General features: G+C 57.2%; 1 protein-coding gene across 6 annotated transcripts in view; it reads right to left on the reverse strand.

Moving 5' to 3' along the window:
- The window catches only part of HMCN2 (hemicentin 2), a 172,615-nt gene that overhangs the window by 36,597 nt on the left and 123,565 nt on the right, over positions 1-12,453 (reverse strand). For all 6 annotated transcript variants that reach the window (XM_055270698.2, XM_055270699.2, XM_055270694.2 and 3 more), the window contains 15 exons: positions 12,275-12,356; positions 10,157-10,288; positions 7,636-7,779; positions 7,393-7,552; positions 7,182-7,306; positions 6,638-6,821; positions 5,451-5,548; positions 4,756-5,022; positions 4,189-4,379; positions 3,660-3,741; positions 3,421-3,557; positions 2,702-2,843; positions 2,473-2,617; positions 1,130-1,257; positions 78-234 (listed from right to left, as the gene is read on the reverse strand). In XM_055270698.2, the coding sequence (XP_055126673.1) occupies positions 78-234; positions 1,130-1,257; positions 2,473-2,617; positions 2,702-2,843; positions 3,421-3,557; positions 3,660-3,741; positions 4,189-4,379; positions 4,756-5,022; positions 5,451-5,548; positions 6,638-6,821; positions 7,182-7,306; positions 7,393-7,552; positions 7,636-7,779; positions 10,157-10,288; positions 12,275-12,356 (2,174 nt within the window). The remainder of the gene's footprint in view (positions 1-77; positions 235-1,129; positions 1,258-2,472; positions 2,618-2,701; positions 2,844-3,420; positions 3,558-3,659; positions 3,742-4,188; positions 4,380-4,755; positions 5,023-5,450; positions 5,549-6,637; positions 6,822-7,181; positions 7,307-7,392; positions 7,553-7,635; positions 7,780-10,156; positions 10,289-12,274; positions 12,357-12,453) is intronic.

Genomic DNA, 12,453 nt, shown 5'->3' on the forward strand with positions numbered 1-12,453 from the left:
CCCCATGCCCCCGTGAGATGAGAGTGCCTCCCCGCCCCGTGCATCTCAGGAAGTCACCGCAAGGTCCAGCTCGTTACCGGTAGGTGCCCTGCTGCAGGCGGAAGTCCAGCTTCTGTCCGTCCTTCCACCAGACCACCAGGGGCTTAGGGGAGCCGCTGGCCTTGCAGGGCAGCGAGGCTGGGGTGTGGGCGGTCAGGGTCAGGTTGGAGGGTCTGGAGGCGATGGCTGGAGGCTCTGGGGAGGGCGCAGAGGTCAGGAGACAGGTGCAGGGGGCGCAGGGGCTGGGGGCTCTCTGAGGCTGTGCCCAGGGGCAAAGCCACTGCCTACTGTCTTCCACCCATCCCTGAGGGAGCACAGTGGGAGAGGGCAGGAGAAAGTCCCGAGACAGCGCTTCCAACAAGGTGTTTTGGGCTTTCCCCATCCCTGAGCCCGGCACCCCCTCACTGCCTTGCCTTGACTGAGGCCTCCAGGCCTCCACTCCCATCAGCCCCCACCTGAGGCCAGGGACCGCCAGAGCAACCTCACACAAGCTGATCTGTTGGAGGGGAGGAGATTGGGGCATCTGATTCTAGTGATTTTGAATTTTATCCTTTCACATGTTTTATTTATTTATTTATTTATTTTTGTAGACGGAGTCTCACTCTGTCACCCAGGCTGGAGTGCAGTGGTGTAATCATGGCTCACTATAGCCTGAAACTCCTGGGCTCAAGTGATCCTCCCACCTCAGCCTCCCAAGTAGCTGGGACTACAGGCATGTGCCACCATGCTTGGCTAATTGAAACATTTTTTTTTTTTCTTTTTTTGTAGAGATCGGGTCTCAGTATGTTGTCCAGGTTGGTCTCAAACTCCTGGGATCAAGTGATGCTCCTGCTTTGGCCTCTCAGACTTGTTTTACCTTTTGTGCATGGTTTCTTACTTAATCGAATCGCTGTTCTGTTACATAACATATGCACTAAAATACATGTCCTTTGAGTGTGCGTGATCACAACTTTTTACTAATGGGCTTCATGGTCAAAAACATTTGAAGACCATTGGCTCTTGGCTCCTGACAGCTGGGGTGACTCAGAAACTAAGCAGGACTGGACCCTGACAGGGACTGAACACTGAAGGCCTTCCCCAGGCCACCTACCAAAGACCCATAGGTCACGGCCTTGACGATCGGAGCCAGCAGAGTTGGATGCCAGGCAGAGGTAGCGGCCGGCGTCCTGGGCAAGGACTGGCTGGATTCTCAGGGAACCCTCAGGCAGAATTTCGAACCTAGAATGGACGGGGGGTTGCCCTGGAGATGAGCAAGCCAGTGGGGTCTGGAGCACGGCTGTCTCTAGCAATACCCTTTTCTCTGCCCCCACTTTCCCAGGGAGAGGATGCTGATATGGTTTGGCTCTGTGTCTCCACCCAAATCTCATCTTGTAGCTCCCATAATTCCCACATGTTGTGGGAGGGACCTGGTGGGAGATGATTGAACTGGGGGGCAGGTCTTTCCCGTGCTGTTCTCGTGATAGTGAATGGGTCGCACGAGATCTGATGGTTTTAAAAACGTAAGTTTCTCTGCACAAGCTCTCTCTTTGCCCGCTGCCATCCACATAAGATGTAACTTGTTCCTCCTTTCCTTCCACCACAATTGTGAGGCCTCCTCAGCCATGTGGAACTGCAAGTCCAATAAGCCTCTTTTTTTTGTAAATTGCCCAGTCTCAGGTATGTCTTTATCAGCAACGTGAAAATGGACTAATACAGATGCTAACTTTGGAGGTCAGAGTCTTGCATCTATGAGGCCAAGGTCAGGGGGTCAGAGCCATGAGCAGCTCTCCACAGCCCAAGCCAACATTGGAAAGATGGAGAGAAGGGCTGCTTTGGGCATCTCCAGCACTCTCCTGGGCCTGACCTCTCCTGAGACGCAGAAGGCGCAGCACCCTGCTCTTCCTGAGAGCAGCCCCTAGATCTGAAAAATGCCCTTCCCAAGGGCCATGTCTGTACCATGCAATCCCGCCCCTGGCCACAGTTGATTGGATGGGGGATGGACATATCACTCAGGCTGGGCTAATGGCATTCTGTGCCCTGGGAATTTAGAGTTGGGATTCACAGACAACTTGCTAGTGAGCTGAGGAGCTGTAAACCTGGGGCTGGGGGCCATGGGGTTGTCGGGGTGTATTTCTCCCGTGTTCACCGAGGAAGAAGGTAAGAGAGAGAAAGAGATGAAGCCCACACAGAGAGAAGCTGAGAGAAGCTTTAAAACCATCAGATCTCTTGAGACCCATTCATGCCCCTCTACTCCGCCCCATCTATCAAGGCTTCTGATCAAGTTAAATAAGCAAGAGACCTTCATGAGTGGTGGGCCTGTCCTTGTGTTCTGAGACACCCCACGTCCTGATGATAAAGTCACTTTTCTGCTCCAATTGCCCAAGTGGGTTTGATTTGCAACCCACAAAGTGGCACCTGAGAGCCTCCCCAAGGTCCACCCCTTCCCTCTCCCACCTGGGGCTCCTGGGATCCAGGGGGACCCCGTCCTTCCGCCAGCTCACGAGGGGTGCGGGCACGCCATCGGCCTGGCAGGGCAGCAGGGCTGTCTGGTTCACTGAGACGTTCACTGCAGGTGGTCCTGACCGGATGCTGGGCACCGCTGGGGAGGGGCACAGAGGGAGTGGTGCTGGGAGCTGTGGCTCTAAGGGGGTGGGCAGGGTGGGGTGGGGCGGGCCCTACTCACTGTGGATCTCCACACAGAAGGCCACGCTGGTGCTGCCTGCAGCGTTGCGGGCTGTGCAGCTGTAGTCGCCGCTGTCAGCCGTGCTCAGGGCCTGCAGCTGGAGGAACCTGCCCCGCTCCGGGAACTGTGTGTGGGCGTCCTCCTGCAGAGCCCCGCCAGGGTGGAGAGACCCTTATCAGTGCCCAGCTGCGCCAGGCCACCCGGCAGCAGATGTGGAAGACTGAGGAACTGGTGAAGCTGGACAGTGGCTCTGTCCTTCCAGGCTGACCGCAGGCCCTGACTGTGCCCTGCCGAGGACCCTCTAAGGAAATGCACCCCTCTGGGAGGAAATGCATCCCCTGTCCCTGGAGTTCCTGTCAGAACACCCACAACCCTGAATCCACAGCCACAAACTGACCCCATTTGAGGGGTGGGCACAGAGAGCCTTGGTCACCGGCCCAGGCCACACAGCTGCTAAGCATAGCTTGAAGGAGCCAGGAGGAGAATACTGGGTGGGCCTCGGAAGCCCTGAGTGACCTGAGCCTTGCCTCGGTGTCCCCATCCATAAAATGGGAGTTCCAATGACAATGGGGGGGGGGTACGACACCCGGGGAACGGGGTGCAAAGTGCAGCTCAGAGCGGGCCCTTGGCACCCGCTCTGGATCTTGGATCTGGCTAGGTCAGGTCTGAGGCCTGAGAGGGACAGAAGGCAGCACCCTGGGGCCCTGCCTGGCGCCCACCTGCAGCACTATGCCGTCTCGGTGCCACGTGATCTTGGGTGCTGGCTCTGCCTCCACCGAACATTCCAGGACCAGCTGCCCCGGGGCCAGGCCGACCACAAAGCGGGGGCCTCGGGGCCCAACAATGTTTGGAGGGGCTGGGAAGGGGGTGGCACAAGAGGATATGAGAGGGGGACTCACCCCTGCCACGAGCCCGTCCTGCTTCCCGGCCCTGCCCCCACCCCACCCCCACCACCTACCTTGAACCCTGACCCGGAAGCTCTTCTCAATTGCACCTGCAGGGCTTTCAGCCAGACAAGTGTACAGCCCGGCATCCCTAACCTGGGGATGGAGAGGGTTGAGCAGCTGCCCCTGGCCCCTCTCTGCCCGCCTCCTGATCTGGTTTCTTTCTCATGCAACGAGGGACCCAGGATTCCAACTCAGCCCTGCAAGGTCTGCCATCCACCTCCCAGCCAACCCACGCCCTCTCCCTCCATCTCACTGTTGCTTTAGGGCTGGTGTGATGCCTCTTCCCAGAAGTCCCCCTTAACTGCACCAGCCCTCCTCTGGCCTAGATGGGGTCACCTGGTTTTGGCATCAGCCTGGGCCCTGACCCTGCTGGGAGCTCCCAAGCACACGGCCTAGGTGGGTCACCTCCACACCCTTGCACCCCACACAGAGGAGGAGCTTCAGCCAAACCTTGCCAACTGCCCACTGGGTCTGGGGAACCTGCAGTCCCTCCCCTCTCCCCCAACCCCCAGCCTCGCCCCATGGCGGCAGCACTGGTACCTGCACACTCTCCACCCGGAGCACCCGTGTGGCTCTAATGCTGTTCTCCAGCCTGGTCAGGGCCTGCCCGTCCTTATGCCAGGTGATGTTGGGCTGGGGGGTGCCCTGGGCATCACAGAGGAGCTCCATGGGGGCGCCGGGGGTCAGCGACAGCTCTGTAGGCTGGCCTGAGTCCTCAATGTGAGGGGGCTCTGCAAGCCACCATGGAGGGGAACACACAATTGACACACGTTTCCAGGACGGTACCGCACTTGAAAACGCTGTGCTGAGTCCGGGGGCTCTGCTCCCGCATTTTGGTGGCTCTTGTTCTTGCATCTGCCACCAGGGTTTGGGGGAAAGAAACCAGGAGCACAGCCCTGGGAGAATCAAAGCCCGGCCACCCACTCCCCGCAGGCAAGGAAGGCGAGAGAGGCATCCCAGCCAGAACCAAGTTCCCTGAGTTCTGCTCCCAGGTGGCAGTCCCAGGTCTCCAGGGGACTCACCTCCCTCACTGTCCTTCCCATTGCCCCCAGAGTCCCACCCTCTACCCCGAGCCCAGAGAAGCTGCCTAGATGCTAGAGGACCCACCCATGACGGTCAGCTGGAAATGCCTCCTGGCTTCCCCCGCCTCGCTCACGGCCACACAGGAGTAGGTCCCGGAGTCACCAGCTCCCACTGCCTCCAGCTGCAGGCTGGGCCCCTGCTCAAGGCTCTGGGACAACAAGGGCTCCCCGTCCTTCATCCACGACACGAGAGGCAGGGGAACACCCCGGGCCTCGCACGGGAGTTCCACTGGGGAGCCATGAACCACCACCACGTCATTCTGGAACTCCACCGGCTCCAGGACAGGGGGCACTGTGGAGGGCAGAAAGGTGGGCAGGAGCCATTTTATTCCAGGACTCTCATCTCCAGTATTCAGCTTAGACATCACCTCCTCCAGGAAGCCGCCCTGGTCCCCCAAGGCCAGGTGAGGTGCCTTCCTCCGTGCTCCCACAGCATCCTCTCCATCCCCCGGTGGAGTTCCCTGGAATTGTGATTGTCTCTTTACAGAGCTGCTTCCTGCCTCTCTGCCCCCACCTATCCTGGGCATATCAGAGTGCCCACAGCTACTTGTGAGGTGCGAACGAGCAATCCAGTGAGTCAGAGACTGAGCCGCAGTGTCCCCTCTCCTCGACACCCCCAGGGCCCATCCTTGGTTCCACCCAGATGGGCAAGGGGGCCAAGGGCCTTGCTTCTCACCCACCAAGGCCAGAGACCCCCTTGCCCCACCCCCTGCTCCATACCCTGCACCTGCAAGGTGAAGTTCCTGTCTGCCACGCCAGCTGGGCTTGCGGCCACACAGGTGAAGATGCCGGCGTCTGCCAATTGCACCTGGGAAATCCTGAATCCCCCGAGAGGAGAGGGAGGAGAGAAGAGAAAGGCAGAGAGAGAGGGAGAGAGACAGGAGAAGCTGGCTGTGTGGAAAGACTTCCTCCCTTTTCCATCCTTTGTCTCCCTCCCAAGAGCTTGCTGGCCAGAGGGGACGGAGTGACTGAACCCAGCCTTTGCTTAAACTCTCTTTTTTTTTTTTTTTTTTTTTTTTTTTGAGATGGTGTGATGGTGTCTCGCTCTGTCGCCCAGGCTGGAGTGCAGTGGCGCGATCTCGGCTCACTGCAAGCTCCGCCTCCCGGGTTCACGCCATTCTCCTGCCTTAGCCTCCCCAGTAGCTGGGATTACAGGCGCCTGCCACCAGGCCCAGCTAAATTTTTATATTTTTAGTAGAGACAGGGTTTCACCGTGTTAGCCAGGATGGTCTTGATCTCCTGACCTTGTGATCTGCCCGCCTTGGACTCCCAAAGTGCTGGGATTACAGGCGTGAGCCACTGCGCCCGGCCTGCTTAAACTCTTTACCTGGGTTCCCGGTGCCCCCAGGATAAAGCCTCCAGCTGCCTCCACCCCTGCTGCCTGCTCCAACCAATCTCATTCTGGAGCCAGACCTCCTGCCTCACAAATTCGGGAAGCTCCACGTCCCACATGGACAGCTTGGCTCCCCTTCTTCTATGCAGCCTCTTTGCCCTCAGAGCTCACTGGAGTCATCTCAGCTCACTGGCTTCACTCTCTGTCCTCCCACTTTCTCTCAGCCCCTTTCGCCCCAGCCACTCCTCCTGAGCTGCTCTTGCCCAGTCCCCAGTGACAGCCACAGCACCAAAGCCAACGGTCCGTCCTCAGGCTTCGTCTCCTGTGGCCCAGTTGGTCTCTCCTTCCCTGAAACCTGACTTCTCCTGCATCTCCTCCTACCCCGACTACCTCCCCTTCCCTGGGTCCCTGAGACCCATCCTAGCATTAGCATCTGGGGCGCAGTCCACACTCGCTGTGGGGTGGGGGGTGGGTGTTGCAGCCAGTCCTGGCTTCCAGCACCTCCCATTTGCTGACAATCCCCACAAGCCCACTCTGAGTGGAATAGCCAACGCCTGTCTGCCATCTCCCCTACCTGAGGGTGCGGCCAGAGCCGTGGAGGAGGGTGCGCTGGGAGAGCGGGAGGGGCAGGCCGTCCTTGAGCCAGCTCACGTGGATGGGCGGGGAGCCCCGCACAGGGCACACCATGGTCACCAGCTCCCCAGGCCTGCTCACCAGGGTCCCTGAGCCATCTGCTCCCTGCTCAATGGTGGGAGGAACTGAGGGTGGGTAGAAAAAAGAGGGCTAGTGAGGAGGTCTTGGGAGGAAGGCGGGCTCCTCCCAGGGAAATCCCACAAGTGGACACCTGCACTTCTGCCGCCAGCAACCACAGTGGCCCCTCGTGAGGGATGAGGCCCCCTGCATGGGGGACACGGCCACTCCCTGACTCTCTTCTCACCTCCCGAATCTCCGCTATACTCTGGGCTGGCATTATTGTCCTCTAGTTTGAGGATGGGCCATGGAGGCCCAGGGAAGTGAGACCCGTGGCCCAGGTCACAGTGCGGGCTTTGCTCACATGTCACCTTATCTCCCGTGCCCAGGCCCACGCATCACCCTCCAGATGCCCCTGGGCTCCTCACCCAGCACATTCACCGTGTGCAGTCTGGCGTCCTCCCCGGCTGGGTTGTGGGCCACGCACGTGTAGGCACCCGCGTCCGAGGCCCTCAGGCCTTTTAGCAGCAGGGAGCCGCCGTCCAGGTAGAACCTGCCACAGGGAAGGAGGGCCCAGGGCAGGGGCGTAAGGGGACGTGGGCCCTGCCGCCTCTGGGGAGGGCACGGGCCAAGTCTTACCGGAGGTGGGGGCCCATGTCCTGGCCCAGCGGGCTGCCGTCCTTCAGCCAGGCCACGTCTGGCGGCGGCTGCCCATCGGCCTCACAGTCCAGCCGCACCTCCTGCCCTTCCAAGATATGGTGCTCCTGCGCCGCGCCCAAGCTCCGGATCCGGGGGGCCACTGAGGCAGGGGTGCAGTGAGGCCCTGGGTGATTGTAGGGGCTGCCATGGGAGTGGGACAGGAGGCTGAAGGCACAGACCTACCCAGCACTGCTACCACGAAGTCCTTGCGGGCCTCAGCCTGGGTGTTCTCAGCCACGCATGTGTAGGTGCCTGCCTGGGCCGGTTGCAGGCGGCTCAGCTGGAGGCGGCCCCCCCGGGAGACTACACCGTGCACCACGCTGCTCTCTGTGGGACAGAGGGGTCCCCTGAATCCCCCAGCCCCTTCTTGTGCTCACAGGAAACTGAGTCCTATAGAGGCAGAGACTCCTTCTTACATGTCCCCACCTTCCCCAGCCCAGTCTCTGTTCCTTAGAACCTCCCTCATTTTCTTCCACTTGAGACAGCTCTTCCCAAGTGACCCTCCCTTCAGTGTTCAGGATTTGCTCTCGGGCCCAGCTCTCACCTCCCATCCTCTCCCTCCCCACCCTGCCCCTCTACCCCCATCTATCAAGGTTTCTGCTCAAGTCAAACCAGCCCCTCACTGACCCTACACAGGTCACCCTGGGGCCTCCCCCTGGGCCTTTGCTCGGGCTCCTCCCACTCCCGGCCTTCAGGCCTCCCCCTTCATTCTCTCCAGCCACACCCCTGCCCAAAGCCATCCCTAACTGCCCAAGCCCAGGCCGATCTCCTTGCCCAGATCCTCATGGATCCAGCCAGCCTCTCAACACAAAGACACAAGCAACTGCCCCATGTCCAGCGCGGAGCATGGGAATCAAGATGAGAGCAGCTCAGTCCCTGTCCTCAAGGAGTTCACAGTGTATCGGGGTGGGGGCCATGAAACCAGGGGACCCAGTGCTGACAAGCCCTGTGAGCCCCTGATGGAGCCGGGGAACTTGGGGGACAGGAAGTGTGGGCGAGGGCTTCCGGAGGTGGTGAGCCTCTGCTGAGACGTGAATGTTGAGCAGGAATCAGCCAGGGGGGAGCGGAGGTGACCATGGGAGCCTGCGTGGGTATTCCAGGCAGGGAACACATGTGCCAAGAGCTGGACGCAAAGGGGGACGGGGCCTGCAGCCACCTGACCCAAGAGAGGCGACGACACAGGTCCACACAGAAACACGAACACAGAGGTTCACAGCAGCACTGAGCATCTCAGCCAAAAGATGCAGACACCCCAAATGCTCATCAGCTGACCAGTGGATGCACAAAATGTGACACAGCCACACAATGGAATATTCAGCCACAGAAGGGAATGAAGAGAAAAATTTAATTTTTAAAAATAATGAAGCACTGGCCAGGCACGGTGGCTCATGCCTATAATCCCAGCACTGTGGGAGGCCAAGGCAGGCGGATCACCTGAGGTCAGGAGTTTAAGACCAGCCTGACCAACATGGTGGAACGCTACCTCTACTAAAAATACAAACATTAGCTGGGCGTGGTGGTGCACACCTGTAATCCCAGCTATTCGGGAGGCGGAGGCAGGAGAATCGCTTGAACCCGGGAGGTGGAGGTTGCAGTGAGCCGAGATTGTGGCACTGCACCCCAGCCTGGGTAACACAGCGAGACTCCGTCTCAAAAAAAAAAAAAAAAAAAAAGAATGAAGTACTGATCCATGCTACAACATGGATGAAACTTGAAAACATGCTAAGTGGAAGGAACCAGACACAAAAGGCCACACACTCTATGATGTCATTGATGTGAAATGCCCATAATAGGCCACAGAGACAGACAGCAGATTTGTGGTTTCCTGGCTCTGGGGGAAGAAGAAATTGGGGGAAAACGGGGAGTGATTGTTAATGGGTATGGGGTGTCCTTTTGGTGATAAAAATGTTCTAAATTTGATTGTGGTGATAGTCACACAACTCTATGACTGTACTACAAATCACTGAATTGCATGTTTTCAGTGGGTGAATTACATAGTGTGTGAATTATATCCCAATAAAGCTGTTCCTGAGAGAGAGGGGCAGGTTCGAGGAGCCAGCACAGCCACGTTTAGCACATGGAGGGGCAGGGAGAGGTGGCTTGCAGTGCCGGCCCCTGCTGTGGATGGATTTCCACCAGACAAGGGACCAACTCCGAGCTGCACCTTCAGACCTTTCTGCCCCATGTGGAGCCTGCATGAGAGGCACAGTGGGCCCAGGAGACCATGTGAGGCTTCTGCCCTCACTCGGAGGAACAGTGGGCACAGCAGTGGCCAGAATGCGGAGGCCTGGATGGGGGATGGGGGTCGACGAATGGCCCAGCTAGGACAGAGCTGAGTCACCACCAAGGAGCAGCTCTGGGGGCCAATGCTGAGCCCAGTGTCAGCCAGTGGGCTTTCCACAGCCCTCAGCGCCCGCCCTGCACGATGGAGAGCCCACGTCTGCTGCCTCGTGGGAGCTGACTGAGGGCGTGGATGCAAAGGAGCTTCCAAACCCCCACAGGAGACGCTCTTTATGTTTGGATTCCAAGGGCCAATAAATAACGCTTCACTCAAACACAAAGGGGGCAGGGCCAACACGGCACCGCCAGTCTCTGGTTTTGCCAAGATCATCAACAACCAATAACTTCCTTCCTCCGCTTCCGCTGTCATCTGATTAAAGAAAGGAATGCTTTACGTGAAACAGACAAGGACAGATGTGCTCACCCACGGGCATCCTGTCCTTCAGCCAAGTGACCGTGGGTGCAGGGACCCCAGACACATCACAGGTCAGGACCAGGGGGCTCCCAGCCACCTGGCTCACTGTCTCTGTCTTGGGGTTCTCAAATGTTGGGGGCACTGCAGGAGAAAAGCCAGACTGTCAGAATTCTGAGACTCTTCCCCCATTTCCTTCCCCTCAGACAGATCAGGGAGGCCTAAGAAGCCCTTCCCGGTAGTTAGGAGTTCCCATTTTGTTTTATTCAGAAATGTAAATAGAACCAGTGCCTGGCTGTTTTAAAGCATACAAAGCAAAGCTCCAGCGGGGTCTACTTAGCCCAGGGATGGTAAATGGGAGGCTCACTCACCCACAGTCCTTAACCTGTGTCAGGGCAGACATCACTAATCGATCCCAACACTCTCTCCTGCTCCGCCAGGATGAAGTCACACACCCCAGGCAGCCACCACCAGTGGAACAGAGTCAACCAGGCTCAAGATGAAATGCCTTTGCCCTCAAGGACCAGATATTCCCCCACTTTCCACTGTTCATTAATGTAGCCATCAGAAAGGGCTGGGAGCTTTGAGCAGCAAGCCTGGTATCAGTCCGTTACTTTATTTTTTATTTTTTGTAGATTCAAGTTCTCACTGTGTTGCCCAGTCTGATCTCAAACTCCTGGGCTCAAGTGATCACCCTGCCTCGGCCTTTCAAAGTGCTGGGATTACAGGCATGAGCCCCTGCACTCCATTTGGTCGGTCCTTTTCAATGACTGTGTTGCATATGGCTCAGGGTTGCATGTGCCTACTGCTCACCTGGTTGGGAGGCTACTGGCTTTGGCATCTGTGGCAGACGGCTGGTGTCCCCCCAGCCCGTTCTTCCCACTGTGCATAGCAGAGTTTTAGCTGAGCCCATGATCACTCTAGCAGAAACTACATTTCCCAGTGTCCCCTGCACCCAGCTGCCTGAGCGCTCACTAATGGAATACACATAGAAGGGATAGGTGCAACTTCTGCATGAAATAAATGCTTGCCCACCACTTCTGCTCTTTTCTGCTTCCTGTGGGCCAGGACAGGATGCCGTGTCCCAGTTTCAACCATATGCATAAGAACAACCACTTAAGAAATGGAAGATCAACAGGAGGGAAGGAACCCGGGTCCCTTAACTATTGCTTGGAGCTAAGCTACCCACCAGCCTAGACACCCACCTCTGGGCTTTTGAATAAGAGTTAAACTCTCTCATTTACTCAACTATATTTTGGGGTCTCTTTGTGGCACAGCTAAGTCTATATTCTAACATCACATTTGAGCACCAGCAAATCTGGCCAAGTTTCCTGGACAGCGTAAATAGGCTCCTCCTCACCCCAGCTGGAGCCACATGTCCAATCAAACAGCATCTGTGCTCCATCCTTGGGTGGATGGGACAGGCCCCCCTGAGGATCAAGATGCAGGTGACATGGCCTCCTGTGTGTCTGATCTCATAGGTCTCCTTCATCTTAGTGCCCACGTGCCAGGCCCTGTGCCCAGCACTTTATAGACACTGTCATGGCAGTCCATGGGATCCATGGGATCAGGCAGGTCCACTGTGCCTGGCAGGCAGCTTCTGCTTTTAGACTTACTCACTGAAGGTAAACCTTAGGCTCCGAGGGACAAAGTGACTCAACTAAGCTCCATGAGGCAGGTCACTGGCAGAGCTCCATCTGGAGCCTGCTAACCTTAGTCTTTTAAATTCTAGAAATTAGCTGGGTGCAGTGGCTCATGCCTGTAATGTCAGCACTTTGGGAGGCTGAGGCAGGAGGACTGCTTGAGCCCAGGAGTTCAAAACCAGCCTGGGCAACATAATGAGACCCCATCTCTACAAAAAGAAAGAGATGTAGATATAGATATAGATATAGATATAGATGTAGATATAGATATAGATGTAGATGTAGATGTAGATATAGATATAGATATAGATATAGATATAGATATAGATATAGATATAGATATAGACATGTACACAAATTCTAGTCATCGTGCCCTCAGCACTTGGCGGCACTGCCTCTACCCAGCCATTGTCTTTCTCCTCCTCGGCAGCCCTGTGTGTTGCTAGGGGCTCCACGGTCACGTTGGCCAGGCTGGTCCCTGGCTTACCCTGGACAGTGAGGGTGAAGGTCCGCACGGCCTCCCCAGCCACGTTGCTGACTTTACAGCTGTATAAACCTTTATCCGATACCTGAGAGAGGAAAAGCACACAGTGGTTGTGTGCTGGAGCTCGAGGCGGGGTGCTAGGGCTCCCCAAAAGCATCTAGGCCCCCAAAACTTCCAGAGCA

This window comes from Symphalangus syndactylus, chromosome 3 (assembly GCF_028878055.3).
Source record: "Symphalangus syndactylus isolate Jambi chromosome 3, NHGRI_mSymSyn1-v2.1_pri, whole genome shotgun sequence".
Lineage (NCBI taxonomy): Eukaryota > Metazoa > Chordata > Mammalia > Primates > Hylobatidae > Symphalangus > Symphalangus syndactylus.